General features: G+C 43.2%; 1 protein-coding gene across 1 annotated transcript in view; it reads left to right on the forward strand.

Moving 5' to 3' along the window:
* LOC118771122 (piezo-type mechanosensitive ion channel component 2-like) overlaps positions 1 to 20,642 on the forward strand; it is a 112,237-nt gene that overhangs the window by 75,599 nt on the left and 15,996 nt on the right. Inside the window, exons 21-40 of the mRNA XM_036519006.1 lie at positions 395 to 555; positions 989 to 1,159; positions 1,701 to 1,823; positions 2,247 to 2,447; positions 2,938 to 3,142; positions 3,503 to 3,604; positions 3,693 to 3,858; positions 6,135 to 6,378; positions 9,737 to 9,833; positions 10,247 to 10,412; positions 10,856 to 10,945; positions 11,294 to 11,412; positions 12,913 to 12,984; positions 15,030 to 15,133; positions 15,651 to 15,749; positions 16,403 to 16,523; positions 17,548 to 17,625; positions 18,117 to 18,283; positions 18,590 to 18,783; positions 20,593 to 20,642. The exon at positions 20,593 to 20,642 is cut by the window's right edge and continues 124 nt beyond it. Coding sequence (XP_036374899.1) covers positions 395 to 555; positions 989 to 1,159; positions 1,701 to 1,823; positions 2,247 to 2,447; positions 2,938 to 3,142; positions 3,503 to 3,604; positions 3,693 to 3,858; positions 6,135 to 6,378; positions 9,737 to 9,833; positions 10,247 to 10,412; positions 10,856 to 10,945; positions 11,294 to 11,412; positions 12,913 to 12,984; positions 15,030 to 15,133; positions 15,651 to 15,749; positions 16,403 to 16,523; positions 17,548 to 17,625; positions 18,117 to 18,283; positions 18,590 to 18,783; positions 20,593 to 20,642 — 2,730 coding nt within the window. The remainder of the gene's footprint in view (positions 1 to 394; positions 556 to 988; positions 1,160 to 1,700; positions 1,824 to 2,246; positions 2,448 to 2,937; positions 3,143 to 3,502; positions 3,605 to 3,692; positions 3,859 to 6,134; positions 6,379 to 9,736; positions 9,834 to 10,246; positions 10,413 to 10,855; positions 10,946 to 11,293; positions 11,413 to 12,912; positions 12,985 to 15,029; positions 15,134 to 15,650; positions 15,750 to 16,402; positions 16,524 to 17,547; positions 17,626 to 18,116; positions 18,284 to 18,589; positions 18,784 to 20,592) is intronic.

A 20,642-nucleotide genomic window follows, 5' to 3' on the forward strand; every position in this document is an offset into this window, starting at 1 on the left:
TCCACTCACTGAGTCTGTAGTGGTCCAAGCATTCCTCATCGTCCAGTCACTGAATCTGTAGTGGTCCAAAAGTTCTTCACAATCCAGTCACTGAGTCCGCCATGGTCCAAACATTCCTCATGGTCCAGTCACCATGTCAGCCATAGTTCAAACATTCCTCATGGTTCAGTCACTGAGTCTGCCATGGTCCAAATATTCCTCACGGTCCAGCCACCGAGTCAGCCATGGTTCAAATGTTCCTCACAGTCCAATTACTGAGTTTGTTGTGGTCCAAACATTCCTCATGGTCCACTCTCTGAGTCTGTAGTGGTCCAGGCATTCCTCATGGTGCAGTCACTGAGAATACAGCCCCTCCATTCTGTGTTCTTACTCCCATTCCTTTTTACTCTCTCAGAGTTGAAGAACAAGTGGCACTTGGTGCTGGATCGCCTGACGGTGCTGTTCCTCAAGTTCCTGGAGTGCTTCCACAAGCTGCAGGTCTTCATCTGGTGGCTGCTGGAGATGCACATCATCAAGATAGTGTCCTCATACGTCATCCTGGTCACAGTCAAGGAGGTGAGCTCTCCCTCTCAGCACACCTACCCTTCACTACTGCATCTCGTCTCCAATTCTCCAAGAATATTTCCTCCTCTTCTTTGCACACAGGGAGATATGTCCATGAGCTTGATAAATAAATTTGATACCTCTCATTCTCCTCTCATTTTCACTGTCTTTTTAAAAGTCATTAAATCCCTGTCATTCAGTGTTAACACAGGTGCAACCTAATTGAGATCTTGAGAGCGGGTACAGATGTCATTTTTCTGTGTTCCATCTCTGAGTCAAGCAGCTTTTTCAGGATCCATGTTTTGATACTCAAACAAGATTTGTGCACTTGTGCATATCAGGAGGCTGTCCTCCCCTTCTCATCTTCCCCCGATTGGCTGAGGCTCATGGTGACTGGGAGGAACTGAAAAAAACATTCTTTTACCGTTTCTTGTTTGCTTTCCAGGTGTCTCTGCTCAACTATGTCTTTGTGTTGAGCTGGGCCTTTGCGCTGCCCTATAGCCAGTTCCGTCCCCTGGCCTCCAGCGTCTGCACTGTCTGGACCTGCGTCATCATCGTCTGCAAGATGTTGTACCAACTGGAGTCCATCCAGCCTCAAGCCAGCAACTGTGTATTAGTGCGTGCCATCATTCATTGTCTGTGCTCCTCTCCTCAGAGGAGGGTGGCATCTCAGTGTCGTGGGCTCCACTCCTGTTTCCTCATTTAAAGATGTGTGCAGGATTACAGCTGAAGTTGCAAAAGATTTAACCACTCATAAACTGTCACTGCAATTGCAGAACTCTGACATTCACCCACATATGAGTTTCCAAAGGGATTCAAAGCTGTGCCTTTTCCCTCCAGTGCTCTAGTTTAGCCAGAGGGAAATGTGCCTCTCATACAAGTATTGTGCATAGAAAATCTACAGCTTTGGTTGTGGAGGATCATATGCTGATGATTTTAAAGGCTCCTTTCAATCAGTAGCTGTTTGACACCTGGAGCAACAGGTGATGCACATTTACATTACATTTATAGTGGCACCAAGTGATTAAGACCTGAGTTTGAGCAAGTTTAGATACATACAGGTCTGCATGGACACCACTGTCTTTGCCTGTGGGTTTGTCAGCTGGAGATCCTCCTGTTTGATCCCTTGAGTTGGGTCCTTGTGTTTTCTCCCACAGCCCAAGAACTACACAGAGGAGCAGAAAAAGATTATGGAGAAATCCCTACTTTACAATGAGTCTGTGGACCCAACCAACTGGGTAGGGCTGAAGAAGGAACCTGACATGCTGGGGTATTTGAGGGTGAGTAAGCAGTCTATGTACACTACGTAACAAGTCTATGTGTACTACATGGTAACAAAGCTACGTACACTACATGGCAGGGTCATGCTTACTGCATGCTAATAAGGCTAAGTGCATTATATAACAGGTCCATGCGTATTACATGTACAAAAGGCAAGAAATGAAAATTACACTAAAACTGACAAGGTTGACCATTTGTTTGGGGTGGGTATTGAGGGTTTCTGTCTGATTATTTATGAGATATTGTGTGTTTTCTTTTAGTTGTTGTGTCCTTCTGTATTGATGTGACAAAACCTTAGCCATCATTCTCTCCTGGAAGACATTTTTTCCCTTGCATTTAGGATTAACAGTAGCACATTTAGTATTAACAGTGGAACTGCATCACTCAGCCCCTCTCCCTGTATCTCTATCCCCTGTGACCAGAATAACCTCTTGATGTTGGCCATCTTGGCTTTTGAAGTGACCATTTACCACCACCAAACGTACTACCGGCTACGGAACAACCTCTCCCCTCCTCCCGCCAGGATCATCTTCCATGACATCACACGGCAACACCTTGACGACGGCATCGTCAACTGTGCCAAGTACTTCATCAACTATTTCTTTTACAAGTTTGGGCTGGAGGTACGTTCAGTGACAGCTGCCTGTGCATAATATCCATTCTGAACATTTGTTATTTCTAAGGTGTCTAACCTTGAATTTTTGCTTCTTTCAAATAAATGTTTTAGTGATGCCTACTGTTAACTATTGGCAAAGTGTATGGGACACAAAAATGTGGCAACTGGAAACAAGAAAGTGCATTTTTATGTGCCGTTATTTCAGATCAAGATATATAACAGGCAACACACTGTACAGATGAGCACTATATGGTTAGCTGGATTACCACAAGCATCTCTCCTTCACTCTCCGTCCTTCACTTTCCCTCTGTCTCTCGATCCATCTCTTTCTCTGTCATTCTCCCTCTGTCCATCAATCTATCTCTTTCTCTGTCTCTCTGTCACTCTCCCTCTCTCCCTTTCTGCCCATCATCTGTCTTTGTGTCTCTTCTACTCTCCCTTCTTTTTTGTCCATCCACCCATCTATCATCCTCTGTCTCTCTCTTTGGCTTATAAAGACATGCTTCCTGCTGGTGGTGAACGTGATTGGCCAGAGGATGGACTTCTACGCCATGCTCCACGCGTTCGGCCTGATGGCAGTCATGTACCGGCGCAGGCGGAAGGCCATCGCAGAGGTCTGGCCCAAATACTGCTGCTTCCTGGCCTGCATGCTGAGCTTCCAGTACCTGGTGTGCATCGGCATCCCCCCAGCGGCTTGCAAAGGTGCATTTTCCCCGGAGGCCCCTCCTCTGATGCAGTGCAGTGCACTGTGCTTAGAAAGAAGCACTCAGGAGGGAGCAATACACAGGCTGTAGAAACACTGAAGGCTTTGCCTGAAGTTCAGATTACATTATTATGTTACATTATTGCCATTTGGCAGATGCTCTTATCCAGCGTGACTTCCATAGGATACAGGTATTACATGTTATCCATTTATACAACTGGATGTTTACTGAGGCAATTCTGGGTTAAGTACCTTGCCAAAGGCTACAGCAGCAGTGCCCCAGCAGGGAATCAAACCAGCAACCTTTCGTTCACAAGCCCTACACCTTACTGCTATGCTATCCTTTCGTCTCTTTTCAGACTATCCCTGGAGGTTTCCCAACTCAGCCATGGACTCCAACTTGATAAAGTGGCTCTACTTCCCAGATTTCCACACGAAGCCCAGTTCGGTTTTCCTCATCTGTACGTTAACACAGAGCATGCATGGAATGACGATGTGACAGTAACGTCCCCCCAGCAGTGAGTGACGTTCTCCTCCCATCTCCTGCAGATGACTTCATGCTACTCCTTTGCGCCTCCCTGCAGAGGCAGGTCTTCGATGACGAGAACAAGGCAGCGGTGCGCCTCTTGGCCGGGGACAACGTGGAGATCTGCAGGGACCTGGATGCAGCGTCCTTCAGTCTCCACAACCCCGTGCCTGACTTCATCCACTGCAGGTGAGGTTGCAGACGACACTACTGCAGATAACACCACTGCAGGTGACACCATTGCAGGTAAGGCTGCTGCAGGTAACACCACTGCAGGTAAGGCTGCTACAGGTAACACCACTGCAAGTGACTAAACTGCCAGTAATGCAATTACAGGTAAGACCGCTGCAGATAATGCTACTGTAGGTAACAGCATTACAGTCACGCTGCTGCAGGTAACACCACTGTGGCTAAGGTTACTGCAGGTAACACTATTGCAGGTGATGGTATTACAGGCAACAACACTGCTGATAATGCTTCTACAGGTAACACCACTGCAGGTAACTCTACCTCAGGTAACACCACTGCCTGTAATGCTATTACAGGTAACACCACTGCAAGTAACACTACTGAAGTACCTACAGGTTCACTGTAGGTAACACCACTGAAAGTAATATCCAGTGCTTGCAAATTTATTACTGTTATTATTATAATTATGATTATTCAAAATCTAATCAACTCGTCCTGAGATTTGGTATCTCCATTACATGGAGTGCAGGTGGGCAGAACGTCAGTAGTCTTTTGATCTGATTAGCCAAGATGGGTGTGAACCCCAGACAGCCACCTCTTCCCCCCCGGTTCCAGTGTGGCGTGCATTGTTTTTTTTTTCCAGTAAGTGCTGAGGAAATTTCCTCACATCAGCCGGGCGGTAGACTAATCTCTCCTGGCTGTCTGCGTCTGTAAGTGCTCTCCGCAGCACTTTGTCTCTGATCCGGTGGCTTTGATCTCTCCCACGGCCGCCACCGCAGAGCGGGAGAGCCATGAGGCCATCCAGAGCCGCACGACCTAATTGATTATGTACACTGTTTAGATGTGTGAAGTGCAGGGCTCTTTTATTATCTGATCGCCTGTCACCAGGGCAGCGAATATAGGCCAGCGCATTCATGGCTGCCCTCTCCCACTCAGATCTCGTTACAGACAGGAGGGAAAAAAATCAATATTCCAGACCAGCTGGGTCTATCATACACTGGCATCCTACCTTCCACTGGCTATCTACTTTTGCGCAATTCAATAATCAGCTTTTAAATATGGAAAAGCATTTTTTTTCATCTTTTCCCTGTGACTGAGATATGCCTGGATGTTTCTACCCATAAGGCCGTGTTGTGATGTCCATTTATTCAAACCCCACTCTTACCGCGCTGCCGCAGTACGAGCCCCCCCTGCCTGGGTTTAACACAAGATGAAAGTGATGGATTACAATGAATGCAGGCCAGTGTGAGGTTAGGGTTAGGGTTAGAAGGGCAGGGAACTGTGGAGGGCTCTCACTCTGATCCATCCGCAGGCCTGCAGCCTTAAAACTCAGGGTCCTCATCCTCACCCATTTGGTTGCTGAACATCAGGAGTGACTGATAAGGCAAGCGAGTGAGTGGCTACAAGCATAAAGATATGTCTGTGTGGAGAGTTTTCTTTCTTTATCATAGTAGTAAAGACATCAGAACTATGAAATAAGAGAAATGGAATTGTGACCAAAAAACTGTTATAACCAACTCAATTGTGACCAATTGAGTTGGTTATAACAGTTATAACAATTATAACAATTGAGTTGGTTATAACCAACTCAATTGTGACCAAAAAACTGTTATAAACAACTCAAAACTATCTTATATTTTCTTCAAAATAACCAAAAATGTTTTTTTTTAAATTACATTTTTTGGAAAGAAATTCATACATAGGCATCAAGTTCACTATTTATATTTGTGAATCAGATTTCAAGAAACAGATTACAAGAATTTAAGCAAAAGTCTACAGCTCAAAATGTCTTTGAATATATGTATCTCACTGTCTTAATCAAGTGTGTCCAACTTTTTGATTGGTACTGTATGTACAGCTGGACATTTACTGAGGCAATTCTGGGTCAAGTACTTTGCCCTAGGTTACAGGAGTATTGCCCCAGTGTGTAATCAAACCAGCAACCATTCAGTCACAAGCTCTGCTCCTTACCACTATGCCACACTACCACCCACATATATATAGCGTAGAGGTAAGGAGCAGAGCTCATAACTGAAAGGTTGCTGGTTTGATTCTGCACTGGGACATATATATACACACACACAAATTTACATTTTAAATACTTTTTTCAGATTCAGTAAGAGGAAATTTGAGGTTTTGGGTAGTGTTTAGTCAGATGTACAAAGTGTTTACCAAGTGAACCAACTATTTGACAGAACACATGCGTTTTGTTAGCTTTAACTTGTGTCAGGTTAGCAACACCAACCACTCATGTGGGCTCTCCTTTCGACCTGCAGGTCTTACCTGGACATGCTAAAGGTGATCATGTTCAGCTACCTCTTCTGGTTCGTTCTCACCATCATCTTCATCACGGGGACCACGCGCATCAGTGTCTTCTGCATGGGCTACCTGGTGGCCTGCTTCTACTTCCTGCTCTTCGGCGGTGACCTCCTGCTCAAGCCCATTAAGAAGATCCTGCACTTCTGGGACTTCCTCATCGCCTACAATGTGTTCGTCATCACCATGAAGAACATCCTCTCTGTGAGTGGCCTGAAATCTGCACACCGCACGTCTAGAATTTATTTACATTTACCCCCTTTCCACCAACGCGAACTAGGTGCTAGTTCTGGGCTGGTGCTAGTACTGGTTCGGAGTTGGTTCAACTTGCGAACCTTCTAAGAACTGGTTTGTTTTTCCACAGGCTAGAGAGCCACCACAGAGCCACGTCATTATGTCACTGTATACATCTGTAAACAGTCTGTAGTGTATACAGACTCTGTATATGTCTCCGCTTTCCCACTAGTGCCAGGCTAGCGGGAACAAACAACAACGAAAACAAGAGAACAGTGCTTTAAAAAACAAATTTGTCCACTACACTTTATACAATGTTAGCCTTTTGTGAAGCCAAATGTTAAGTGACATTGGTAGGTGAGTCAATGGCAATGTTACAAAGTAGCATGCTAATGTTAGCTACTGTTTCCAAGGTTATGGTAGCTGGCTAGCTAGCTGTTGGTCAGCTAGAATTACCCAAGCAAACATAGCTACTAATTTCTCACTTCAATGTTACAAATTTCAAACGTAACATTGACGTGAGAAATTAGTAGCTGTGCTTGCTTGGGTAATGTTAGCTGACCAACAGCTAGATAGCTAGCCAGCTAGCTAGACATCAATGTTACATTAGTAGCTCACTAAACAGCTAAGAAATACATACAGTGCATTCAGAAAGTATTCAGAGCCCTTCACTTTTTTCAGATTTTGGTATGTTGCAGCCTTATGCTAAAATCGTTTAAATTCATTTTTTTTCCTCATCAATCTACACTAAATACCAAATAATGACAAAGTGAAATATTCCACTTGAAATATTCCATAATTCCATAATTCTTAAATGGAAGAAGTCTGGAACAACTAGGACTCTTCCTAAAGCTGGCTGCCTGGCCAAACTGAGCAATCAGGGGAGAAGGGTCTTGGTAAGAGAGGTGACCAAGAACCTGATGGTCACTCTGGCTGAGTTCCAGAGATCCTGTGTGGAGATGGGAGAAATTTCCAGAATGACAACCATCACTGCAACACTCCACCATTCTGGGTCTTATGGCAGAGTGGCCAGACAGAAGCCTCTCCTCAGTAAAGGCACATGAAAGCCCGCTTGGAGTTTGCAAAAAAGCACCTAAAGGACTCTCAGACTGTTAGAAACAAGATTCTCTGGTCTCTTGGCCTCAATTCTAAGCGTCATGTCTGGAGGAAACCAGGCACTGCTCATCACCTGCGCAATACCACCCCAATGGTGAAGCATGGTGGTGGCAGCATCCTGTTATGGGGGTGTTTTTCAGTGGCAGGGACTGGGAAACTGGTCAGGGTTGAGGCAGAGCTGAATGGAGAAAATTACAGAGATATCGTTCATGAAAACCTGCTCCAGAGCGCTCAGGACCTCAGACTGGGCTGAAGGTAAACATTCCAACAGGGCAATGACCCTAAGCACACAGCTAAGACAATGCAGGAGTGATTTGGGGACAACTCTGTGAATGTCCTTGAGTGGCCCAGCCAGAGCCTGGACTTGAACCCAATTGAACATCTCTGGAGAGACCTGAAAATGGCTGTCCACCAATGGTCCCCACCCAACCTGACAGAGGTTGAGAGGATCTGCAGAGAAGAATGGCAGAAAATCCCCAAATCCAGTTGTGTAAAGCTTGTCGCATCATATCCAAGAAGACTTGAAGCTGTAATCACTGCCAAAGGTGCTTCAACTAAGTACTGAGTTATGGGTCTGAATACTTATGTCAATGTGATATTTCAATTTTTTATTTTTAATAAATTTGCAAAAATTTCTAAAATCCTGTTTTTGCTTTGTCATTATTGGGTATTGAGTGTCGATTGCTGAGGAACAAAAATGAATTTAAACAATTTCAGCATAAGGCTGCAACATAAGAAGATGTGAAAAATGTGAAGGGGTCTGAATACTTTCTGAATGCACTGTAGCTGGCTGGCAACAAGGCGAAACATTTGAAAAATAAAACTGGTTTTCTTCTTCTTCTTCTTAGACTAGACACTACACTAGCTCTGTTTTTTTTTAAATGGTGGTCACAAAGTTTTAGTTGGTCTTGTTGGTTACGATAATCCTGCCCCCAGCCCCTGACATAAGCGGTTCTTGGTTCTAGACCAGCAAATTGTTGGTGCCGTTCTCGAACCAGTTTTCCTGGCCGAGAGCCGGTTCTTTGGCTGTCGAAACGCAAAGAACTGGTTCGAGATTAGGCACCGGCTGCGAACCGGCCCTCGAACTGCCTTAGTGGAAAAGGGGCAATGGTGTGTCTTTGGCAGATGAGCATCAACTTAGCAGTACAAGTCCAGTAGTACAGCAGCACTGGATAGTGCAATTTTGCTATCAAATGCTAAAGTGAAGTGGATGGACAGAAAACCAGCCAAAAAGTGCTGTAACAGGAATTGCATGGTGCACCAGTAACCCAGCCTGGAACCTGGGGCAGTGAAGACATTAGCACAGAAAGTGTGGAAGCGTGGAAGCCAAAATGCAGTGTGAAGAGGTGGGTTTTCAGTCTGGTAGTGACACTGAGGATCGCCAAACACAGCAGTGCATTATGGGTTTTTGCCTAGCTTAGATTTTAAGATATGCACTTATCTGATTGGCTGCCCAGAAGTGGTTCAGGTGCAGTTCCTTTTTCCTTCTATTATAAACCATCTGCTTACTGGTCCAGTTCCCTGCCCATTATTACACAGCTGTTAGCACACTGCTACACCTGACACTGCTCAAAACTAAGTGAAGAGAACTACTGACAACATATAACCAAAAGACAACAGATATATTGAGACTACAGTGCAAACCACCAGACTCCCTAGTAACATTACTTGCACTGTAGAAACAAAGCAAGCCTAAACACACGCATAATCACTCTTCAGTTATATGTTGACAAGGAAAGAGTCACATTACATCACATTACACCCGCTCCATGGTGGGGAACAACATATACTCAGCCTGCCGTTGACGTATTAGGGAGACTATTTGGGCAGTGGGTCGGACAACCAATCACAACTTAGATAGGATTAAATATAGCAACACAACACAGAACAATGCCAAATGCTATGATATGTTTCAAGTCGTTTGCCTCTGTCTGCAAAATTTTGCATTTGTAAAGCTATAACCTACATGTGTCAGTGTTGATAGAATGTGCACTGCCTATTGGCCCAGCAAATGGTGCCCCAGCTTTCTGAAACATGGTAATGCTTTCTGCATTGTGTCAAGCTGAAATTGTCAAACATGCTTCATGAAATTCAGCTTAAATAATGTGTGACATTTTCTAGAGAGCAAACAGATCTCTCTTGAGTAGATGATGTATGTGAATAAAGATGCCCATGGTAACCTGGGCTGCTGGTTTCTCTCTGTCTTTCTTAGATAGCTGCCTGTGGCTACATCAACCCCCTGATGGTTAAACACTGTTGGCTCATCCAGCTGTTCAGTCTGTCCTGCACTATAAAAGGCTACACACTGCGTAAGTAACCTGTCTAAAAATATTCAATGTCACTCACATTTATTGTTCCTTTACTCATTTACAATGCAGGTTATTAATTTCTTATTAATGAGTGCAAAGTACTGGAAGTGAGCAACTGTCTCCTCCACATTTGTAGATAACAGCTTATTATGTATGCGTTTTTCGGAATATCTTAGGAAGTAATCTTTTTGACAGTGAATAATATATATTTTGTTAATGATTCATCACAGGATTTTGAGGGACCTAATTTAATGTTAGTTAATACATAAGTAACATCTGTGATAGATGACTAGTTGCAGTTTGTTGCTATTTAACAGAATATGAAAGGCTAGTGGTTGATGAATGGTTAATTTGGTCCTTGGTAGTGCAGGGTGGCCGTGGTGTTGAGTGTTGTGTCTCCCTGCGTACTGCAGCTGACGGTGAGAAGAGGAAGGACTGTGAGCTGCCCAGTGATGAGGCAGGGATCATCTGGGACAGCATCTGTTTTGCCTTCCTGCTGCTGCAGAGGAGAGTCTTCATGAGCTACTACTTCCTGCATGTGGTGGCTGACATCCGAGCCTCCCAGATCCTAGCATCCAGGTACTGAGGCACTCACACACACACACACACACAGAGTACAAACATACAGAGTACACACACACAGTACATACACGCATCCTCACATACACACAGATGTACATACATACTCATAAATACACTTACACAAACATACTCATACACACTCATACAAACATAAACACACATATACTCTCTCTCACACACACACACACACACACACACACACACCTATACATTCATGTGTTCACACTTTCACTCAAGGGAAATCACACACACAGAAACACTCATGGAGACACTCACAGACACACAGTGTCTCATAGACTCTTACATGCTCCCGCTCAAATTTGCAGATGCAGTCTCAACAGATTATCACTTTCTGTCATTCAGGGGCCAATCACTACACTACACCTTGTGTAAACTGCTCATCTCTTCTGTGACTCTCTCTCTCTGGCTATGTGTTTCAGAGGAGCTGAGCTATTCCAGGCCACCATAGTGAAAGCGGTCAGGGCCAGACTGGAGGAGGAGAATAAGTCCATGGAGCAGCTGAAGAGACAGTGAGGCCATTCTTATACTTTATGCATACATCTTTTTCAACTGTTTACACCCTACTGCACCGTAATATGATATTATTTTTTTTTAAATCAACACATACTTGAGTATTATCAGTTTAATCAAAATGAAAAAACTTTTTAATGTGACTGAGGCAATCCCTCAGTGAGTGAGTGAGTGAGAGACTCTGCTGTTTCTATGGCTCCTCACTCATATCCAGAAACAGCAGCCTTGTCTGTTGGATAATTACTGTGATGATGTCAAAGGTGTAACATCATAATAGGAAGACTCTCAGACTAGAGACCTATTTTAAATACCCAGCACCACCGTCCTCCCCTCTTGCATCAAACTAGGATGGACCGTATCAAGACCAGGCAGCAGAAGTTCAAGAGGGGTAAGGAGAAGATGCTGAGCATGGCTCAGGAGTCGGGCGAGGGTCAGAAACTGATCCAGGACGAGGACGATGACGAAGGTATGGCTTTGAGCTTAAACTTTGCTGAGATCACGTGTGGCTAGGTCCTGAGGCACATGGCACATGGTGGTGGTGGGCTGGGGTGGGGTGCCAGCCATGGAGAGTAGCAGCGTAGGTGTTTCACACACTTTTCCCTGAGAGTATTTAACTCTTTTAGACATTCACAGGTTCTTTAGGATTTTATGTGATTAAACACCCCTTTCTATACACACAATGATTTCATTAAATAGTACGTGTTTACTCCTGACATTTGCATTTATTTATATGACAGACACTATCATCCAGAGTGACTTACAGGAAGTGTAGTCAATAGTGTTAGGCAAGCAACTATATAGCAGTGGCTTTGGAAAGTATTCAGACCATTTTTTGCACACTTTGTTGTATTATTTACTTATTCTAAAGTGTATTAAATGTACTCTTTTGGCCATCAATCAACACACAATAACCATTGTTATTGTGTCTGAACCATTCTATTCAGACCCTTTGCTATGGCAAAGGGTCTGAATACTGTTTGCTTTGATTAAACTTGAGATGCCTCTAGAGCTTGATTGGAGTCCACCTGTGGCAAACTGAAATGAAATTGATTGGGCAAGATTTAGAAAGGCACACACATGTGTATATAATGTCCCACAATTCACAAACTACTGTAGATACTGAATCCTTAGTGCCTGTACTAGTACTTGTAATGTAGCATCATTATGGGAGTCATTGCCACCATAAGTTCTGTTATAAGGTGTACAACCATATACTGCTAGCACCGTTTTCAGCTACCAAGCTTGTACCACTTAGTCTCCAATGTTATCACGGTTGTTTGTCTTCTACAATGACATGCTTGTGCTTTGGGCCCCTACTAAGCTAATATGAAAAACTCAGCAGGGAAACCACAGAGCTGTTAGCGATGTTTAGTGTTTGTCAGTATTGGCCTGAGTTCAAGGTGCTGTGGAATGGCCGTGAAAGGATAACAAGACTTCTTTGAACTGTGGCCAATTTTCTATTTTTCCAGTAGAGTTGGAAATAGATGAAAAAGCTGTTTACTTGTGTGAATGCATGGACTGTTACAGTGGAAAGGGTGAAGGAATCAGGGAAGAATACAATCATGTCTATAAAAACTTGTACCCCTTCCTTGAGCTGTAGAGTGATGCAAGATAGTCAAATTTGTACCTCTTATTTATTTTCAAATGTTAGGCACATGCACCCATGATTTGTCTACATGTGTAATGCATTGCTATTATAATAGGTTTCAGTAGCTTCTCTTCTGTACAGTGCAGAAAGGAGGGCACATTAAATCAACTTAAACTTTAAATATTGACATTGAAATAGCTTCAAACAGCTCACACAAAAGTCAGCATTCCTGTGAAAATGATTGTCATTTTGATTTTGTTTTTCTCTTTATTTTTTAAAGCATGTTGCAGCTTACTGGTGTTCTTTAAGGTCATGTGTCTGAAGAAAACTTTTTGCTAAAACATTTTCAATTAATATTTTGTGAACATTTTATTTTAGGGAAAGCAGACAATGAAAAACCCAAGGCCAAAAAAAAGCTGTGGTGGCGGCCATGGGTTGACCATGCTTCCAGTAGGTTCTCCGTGTCCTTTTCTCAATCGCAGTAAACCTTATATCCTTGACCAGAACTCTGAGGATTCTCTTACTGCTGTCATTTGGGCTCTACAGATTCCGAAAAGCATATAGACCCAATCTAGACCTTATGACTTTTCTACTTCTATTTAAGGTTTATGTCCAGTTTTGAAAGCAGCTGCATGATGCATTTGGTTGGAGAACATTATAAGGTGAAAGCAACTGTGTATTGTTAATGGTATTGACACTTTCCTAAAAACCTAGTCAAACACTAATTTTAGAAAATAATATGCGGAGGTATTTAACGGAGTGGTAGGAGGAACCTTAAATAAGGTGTATATTGCCCAAGAAAGAAAAGGCATAATGTCTGGATTTGTAATTTACATATGGTAATGTAACCAGTTCAATTTGATTGTTCGATCTGAAGAGCCAGCAGTAGGGAATCACTCTGTTGTGACGTTAGTTGAAATGAAAAGAGATAAAGTCCTTCCCTCACAGTATTGTCCTTGAAACATCCAAATCTCTGAAACTAACAGTCTGATGACCCAGACTGTGGTAGCTGAATACGACAGGCTGGGGGGATGGATTTTGTCTCTTGTTTAGTCACCTGTGAACATAGGGGCACTTCCAGAGGAACTGTATCAATGCTGTTAGGGTGCATCCATGAAACATTTTGTATCAATATTTATATATTAATTTTTATTTGTTTGACTAACTACTCTCCTGTGCAATGGACAAGGTCATCATGGCAGGTTACATGAGGTCACATCAGCCATTACAAAAGCATAGCTATTAATCTGTTAGTAACACCTCAGTACTTAAGCATTAAAGGTAACAAAAATAGGGCCAAATCATAAGAATATGACAGAAACTGTTTTAGGGTACTCATACAGAACCACCTTACAAAGATCCACTTACCCGCATTCCTGTTAATCAGTGTTCTAAATCAACAGGTCCCACATCCGTAAGAATTTCTTATTTTATTGAACGTCCTCTCCATATCTGAGGAATGTATACTATTTACTGTGTAGCTTAGTTCTGTCCAGTTGAGGTCCACAATTTTGTAGTCTTCATTCCAGTCTAGGTTTTGGCTACTAAATTGGAGTCAGAGTCACTGTGGATGGTATCACCTATGGTTCTGGGTGTTGGTCAGGTATCTGCAAGTTGAAAAGCATCGCTAAAACCTTCAGGACCTGTGGAGCTCCAGGATTTCATTGATTGGTTCCTCTTGGTTGTTGTCCTATCCGGTTGTCTTGGAACATCTACCTGTCATTGTCACACTGTGCCATCTCATTTTCCCCCATTGTTTTCCCAGTGTCCATTCAGCTTCATAGTTTTGATCCCCCCCATTTCATCCCTCCATTTTCCATTGTGAGCTTCTGTTCAAGGATACAAGGCTGTTTTCTTATCAAAAACCTTTCCTACAGCATAAGTGTAGGGATAGGCCTTGCCTCTGGGCTGTGCACTGAACCTCAGTGAGATACTCAAGAAATCTTTTCACACTGATTTAACACTGATCATATGTTGTCTGCAGTTGCAATGTTTTATTTCTGTTATTTTTTTGCTCTCTACTTCTCTGCTGTGGTGGTAGTGTAACACCCTTTCCAATGTGCTTTCCAGCGTTCATTTCTTTGAAATTACTGCCATGCCTTTCTGAAGCCCCTGTCAGCTATATCTGATGTGAAGCCTTTTTCAGTGTTCTCTCTGCTTTAATTAACTCTTACTCAAGTAATTTAAGACTGTAGATATTTTTGTAGATACTGTAGCTATTTCTGTAGATGCTTACTGTAGACATTTCTCTCTGTCACCCTCCTCTGCTGCTGTTTACTGTAAATGTTCCTCACAATGGTAATAAAAGCTAGATACATTTGAAGAAATGGCTATGTTAGAAATTTACTGAACATTAACAAGTTTGTCAGTGTAATCTTGAATTGTTTTGACAACCACCCTGTAGATGAGCTGTTTTTTTAATCCAAATCAGACCCTTTATAAGTTATTCAGGGAGAAATCCCTTGTAATTTTGTGCATAACACCTTTCCCTTCAGTGGTCAGAAGTGGAGATTATTACTTGTTTGAAACGGACAGTGAGGAAGAAGAGGAAGAGGAGGAAAAAAAAGAGGAGGAAGCTCCCAAGAAATCAGCGTTTCAGGTGAGTTTCATCAAAGAATCTGAATCCTAGCTTCATGAACTACAGGTTTTTACTGAGATGTATAGCATTGTAGCATCACAAATTATTCTACAGGGTTTGTACCTGGTAGATTTTGTGTAAAACTCATTCATGGTTTTTTTTGGTTGTCACTTAAAGATTTGCTTTTAGGACTTTCAGGACTTTGTGCATTCTAATAAATTGGTCCAACTATTATCATTCTGTCTAAAAGACATTTGTGAAATTATTACATTTTATATTCATACCCCACTGTTCTCCATTTTTGTAGCAAATAAAATACTTATTTGTTTACTGTTTAACTCGGAAGGAACATCTGTTCTCGCACGTCTTATTAAAACCAGATTGTTCTGTTTATTGTTCCCTCAGCAATAAACCTATTTTTTCCGTCAAACTCTTCTTGTTTTTTTTTCCAAGTCACTAATCACTAACACCTTCTCTTCAAGCAATGTTACTAGTGTTGTGCTAACTTCCCTCACCATTACTTTGTCCTTCTTCCTAGCGAGCAATTGGAAAATTTGCCTCTGCGATATTGGCCTTGCCCAAGTCTATCATTAAGCTGCCCAAAACTATTCTTCAGTACATAATCAGGGCAGCCAAGGTATTACCTCAGGCCTGTGCTTCCTTGCTTGCCCTGTGTGTCCTTGCTGCAGTGCTGTCCAGTTCAGCACGCCCTCACCTGCATCTTCATCTCACTGACTTTAATGCCCCTATAAAGGCAGCAAAGATTAACATTCTAAAATTTCTATATAAAAATGCTCAACTAGGTCAGACAAAACAGTGACCTGGAAATGCAGTGGATGTGCCTGTGCTCATTTCCCTCCCTGTCATTGTGTTGAGGTCGCTCCCCGTTTCTGCATGTCCGAAGGTGGTCCACCAGGAAGGAATCCTGGGTTTATGAGTCATTGTGCAATTGTGCCTTGGCAGCTGTTTAGGGTGTGGTCTACTCCATCGTAATGTTTTTATTGGGATTAGCAGTAAAAGTGCAAACACTTGAAGTGAAAGTGTTATAATTACGTAGATTAACACCAAAGTGTTGCACACATCAGTGGTCCAAGCATTTTCACGATGTGTCGCTGGAGCAAAACACTCCCTAACCTTGGCCATCAGTGCTCTCCCTGCTTTGACAATATCATCATGGTGTGTCTTGTGCTTCCTGGTTTGAGGGTTAGCTGTATTCTGTTGTAACTCCAGTTGGTTTCATTGGTGTGGTCCCTCATAAAGCAGGTCTGACTGCTATTTCCCTCTCCTCAGTTTGTGTACCATGCGTGGATCACAAACCCCAAAACTGCCCTGAAAGAGCGGGGCAAAGGCAAGCGTAGGTTCTGGAAGAAGTACACCGGAGGGGACAAGAAGAGGATGGACAGGAAGGAAGGTAAGGTGGGATGTGTCGCTTCCCTTCCTGCAGGAGGACAGGAACTGTCCTTACTTTTGTTCCGCCTGGCAACTGCTCCCATCAGAGCACTCATTTTTAGGACAGTCTACTTCCCCTTATGGAAATGTTATGTATGCTAGGAATATATCATCCATAAATCCAGGGATTTTAGTTTAAAGATATGTCAGATATTACTGAAGATATATCAGTTACTGACATCTTTATGTAAATACATTTGTCTGTACATTTTAGATTATATTGAGACATAACATATTTTCATATTTATTATTTAATTTATTGAATGATTGTATGAAATTGAAATGAATTTATATGTTTTCTTTGTAAGGGCTGCCTGTCAGCTCCTCTTTTGGCTTTTATTTCAGTGTTACATTATACTCTTGAGAGTGGCTCCTGTGTGCATTAATTAGAACTTCAGAGACCCTATGTAAAGCCTCTCTGTAGTGGGGTCCCCTTTTGGGACTCTTTAGTCTTTAATAGACTCCAGAGCGCGGGGCTCCTTGATCGACAACCCTGTGGTTAGACGCGGTCAGTCGCTCCTCCGGAATTGGTGGAAATAGCTTAAGGCTAATCTCACCACAAAGCTGCATGCTTTAAATACATAATGCAGGCTGATGGACTGCACACACAGACCTGACAGTGGTTTGAAATGTCCATCATGACACTTAATCATTCATGAATGCAGTCTTTGAGCTACATTCAAAGATAGTTAAAGACTGCCTCTGGGTGGGGCGTGTAAAGTACTGTCATAGAGTCCCGCCAGCTTATACATGTCCTTCTCTGCTCTTCCTGTGGAACACCTCTCTCTAGGGCAACAGATCAACAGTGGTCAGGTTAGAATTCCAAACATGCAGAATTCTACATGATTATGTCATAAATGGAAAAGCAACCATTTAGTGCTGTGCAGGTCTGCTGTGGGTGTTTCCTACTGTTACCAGTCTGGGTCTTCTTTGTGTTATTCATGCCTATGTGCCTCTTTATCTATGTGTCTGTCACTTCCCTGCAGGCCCAGTGACTATAGAAGTGCAGGAGCTGGAGGACGAGCAGGAGAGTGGAGAGGAGGGGAAGAGGTCTGATGAGCCAGGTTAGGAATATGCATTATTTTCCAATTACATTTGTTGTGCACTAGTTTCTGTTCGGGTTGCACTTGCGGTGCACTAGTTTCTGTTCCAAGAACATTTTAGTGCACGAGTTTCCTTTCAGATTTCACATGTAGTGCATTTGTTTTGGTTTATAGTGCATTAATATTTCTGTTTTGAGTCCACTTATAGTGCACAAAGAGTGAGGCAGGCACAGTAGTTAAGGGCCAGAGCCTGTCCTGAGTGCACTAATAGTGCTATTTGAAAGCTGTTACAGTGCAACTTGTATCTTTTTAAGGGAAATCATCAGGCATACATATGTCTCTTGAATATGGTAGTAGCACACTGATAGTTTTGGCTTGATTGTGTTTATTGCAGGGCTGCTAACATGCACTGCATTGCATTAAGTGTAAAGCTGCAGAGCTGAATGTGATGGGTGTAGCCCAGGCTCCATCTGTGTGCTGTGCGTGACGGACTGCTTTGCGCTTCTTTGTAGACAACATCATCAAACGGATCTTTAACATCATCAAGTTCACCTGGGTCCTGTTCCTCACCACGCTGGACAGCCTCACCGCCTGGCTCAACTCCATGTGCCGCGAACACATCGACATCTCCACTGTGCTGCGCATCGAGCGCTGCATGCTCACACGCGAGGTCAAAAAGGTACCTCATCGCATCCCGATCCCTCGCACCCCTCCCCCAGGGCCATCCGGGCCGCTTTGACACCACGCCCAGGGGTCAAAGGGCAGGGCCATACCCAGGGTTCAAACCTGCAACCTCCTGGTGTTGCATCCAGGCGCGAACCAACTCCTCGGCCCACGTGGCACACAGGCGGTGAACTTCCTGCACGTGGGCTCATAGTGCTTTGGCTGTAGAGCAGCGGTGTCGTTCTTTGTTCCCATGTTGGACATGATCGAGGTGACCCTCCCCGGTGAGAGGTTGCTGAGTGTGCCTTCCTCTCTGGGACAGGGGAATGTGCCATCCAGGGAGAGCATCCACGTCTTCTACCAGAAGCAGATGCGCCTGAACCTGTCGAGGGAGTCTGGCCTGGACCGGATCGACGAGGAGAGCTTGGCGTCCGGCTCCCACAGGGTGCGGCGAAGGAAGGCTGGGTACAGGATGGAGAGCCAGGACTCCATGGCCTCGCGTGACAGCATGTCCAGGTACGGGTGGTGCTTTAGGATCACATGACTGTGACATCATGCACTCGAATGCCTCACGCTTTGCTTTTCTCTGGCATCTCTCAGTTTCAGTGTTCATTTTCCTGTATGTGATGATTCAAACACTCTGAGAGATGTTCAGCTCACTACAATTGAACTTTGGAATGTTACCATGTTTTTGGCATATCGTTACTCCTTTATCCTGAATTATGCTGTAAACTGCAGCTTTCAGATATCAAGTGAGGCAAAGCAGAGACAGCCACAATTTTGCAGTCTATACATTATTCCTTTAGACTTACCTCGATGTATTGTATTGCTTGTGCTGCTAATGAGGCAGTGACACATTTATGGATTGATGGAGTTGATTGATGTAGGATTTTCATTGGCTGGTAATGACCATATGCAAAAACATTTTGTCACTCACCAGTGAATCAGTATTTCTGTCTGTGAGAGCTCGCTGTGGTTGTTTGTTAGAGAAATGTTCTCTGTGAGGCTGTCTCTATGACAGTGGTGGCTGGTGAGCTGGAAACAGGGGAGGCAGAAACATTACCTTTAAATCTATCATTACTTTCAACCTGTTCCCCTTTATCTTCCTTGATTAACAATAAAACAAATAATTCACAGAATAATTGACACCAATCGCGTAAATGGAGTAAATGCTTATGCTCGCGAAACAGCTGAGATTGTCTGTAGTTTGTGTGCTTGCGAACGCTACAATGTGAGATTGTTCAATTAACAAGGATGGCATTTATCGATTTAAATTATGTTAAATGACACATGACACATCACAGCTTTTGTGAGGTCTGTGTTCTAAATGTTATTGTTCATTGCACTCAACCTAACCTAAACGTTTATTCTCAGTAATTTAAATCGATCTAACTAAATTTAGCTCCGTTTTGTAATTTGAATTTTGTAACACAAAAAAGCTATAATGTGAAACACTTAAGAGAAAGCTTTGGGATTACTTGCCACTTAATTGTTCAAAGTGCCATCCTTAACAGCGTCATGCTGTAGCTTTCACAATAGCGCACAAACTACGGACAATCTGCGCTGTTTCGCAAGCATAATCATTTACTCTATTTACGCATTGGTGTCAATTATTCTGTGAATTATTTGTTTTATTGTTAATCAAGGAGGATAAAGGGGAACAGGTTGAAAGTAATGATAGATTTAAAGGTAATATTTCAGCCTCCCCTGTTTCCAGCTCACCAGCCGCCACTGCTCTCTGATGCTGTCTGTGAGGGAGAGGCTCTCTGAGTCTGAGCATGCTGTGAGGCTGTCTGTGAGTGGGGAACAGAATTAAATTAGATTAGATAGAAGATTAGAAAAGAATATTGTTGACATTATGATGGTAAGCATTTGAAAATTTAGGCCAAGGTCAGCTTTTGATTGGACATAACAAGCACACACAAAGCAAATAGTTTTAACTGCTATGTACTGCTTACAAGGTCTTTTTTCATTCCCGGTTGCATTTAACATGATCCATATATGTTATTTATGATAATGTTTTCAACATGTGTATTCCTCTGTAAAGTGTAAATCTTGTATTCGAATGGATGAACAATATCTTTGATGAGCAAATGTATTTATTATAGGCTATAATGGTATAGATCATGATACTAGCTTGTGAGTCTGAACATGTGCTCTGTATCCTCTGTACTAACATGAGTGTAAGGGGCGGGTTGGAGGTGCAGATGCAGGTTTTCCATTGGACAGATTCCCGCATTGTGACCCCGTCACTCACAAGCTCATCTCTACCCATCTCTCGCCCCATCTGTCAACCCCCCCACCCCCTCCCCTCCCCGCTGCCAGCAACTACACGGAGGCCACCATGCTGCTGTCACGCCAGTCCACGCTGGACG

The sequence above is a fragment of the Megalops cyprinoides genome, chromosome 24, assembly GCF_013368585.1.
Source record: "Megalops cyprinoides isolate fMegCyp1 chromosome 24, fMegCyp1.pri, whole genome shotgun sequence".
Taxonomy (NCBI): domain Eukaryota; kingdom Metazoa; phylum Chordata; class Actinopteri; order Elopiformes; family Megalopidae; genus Megalops; species Megalops cyprinoides.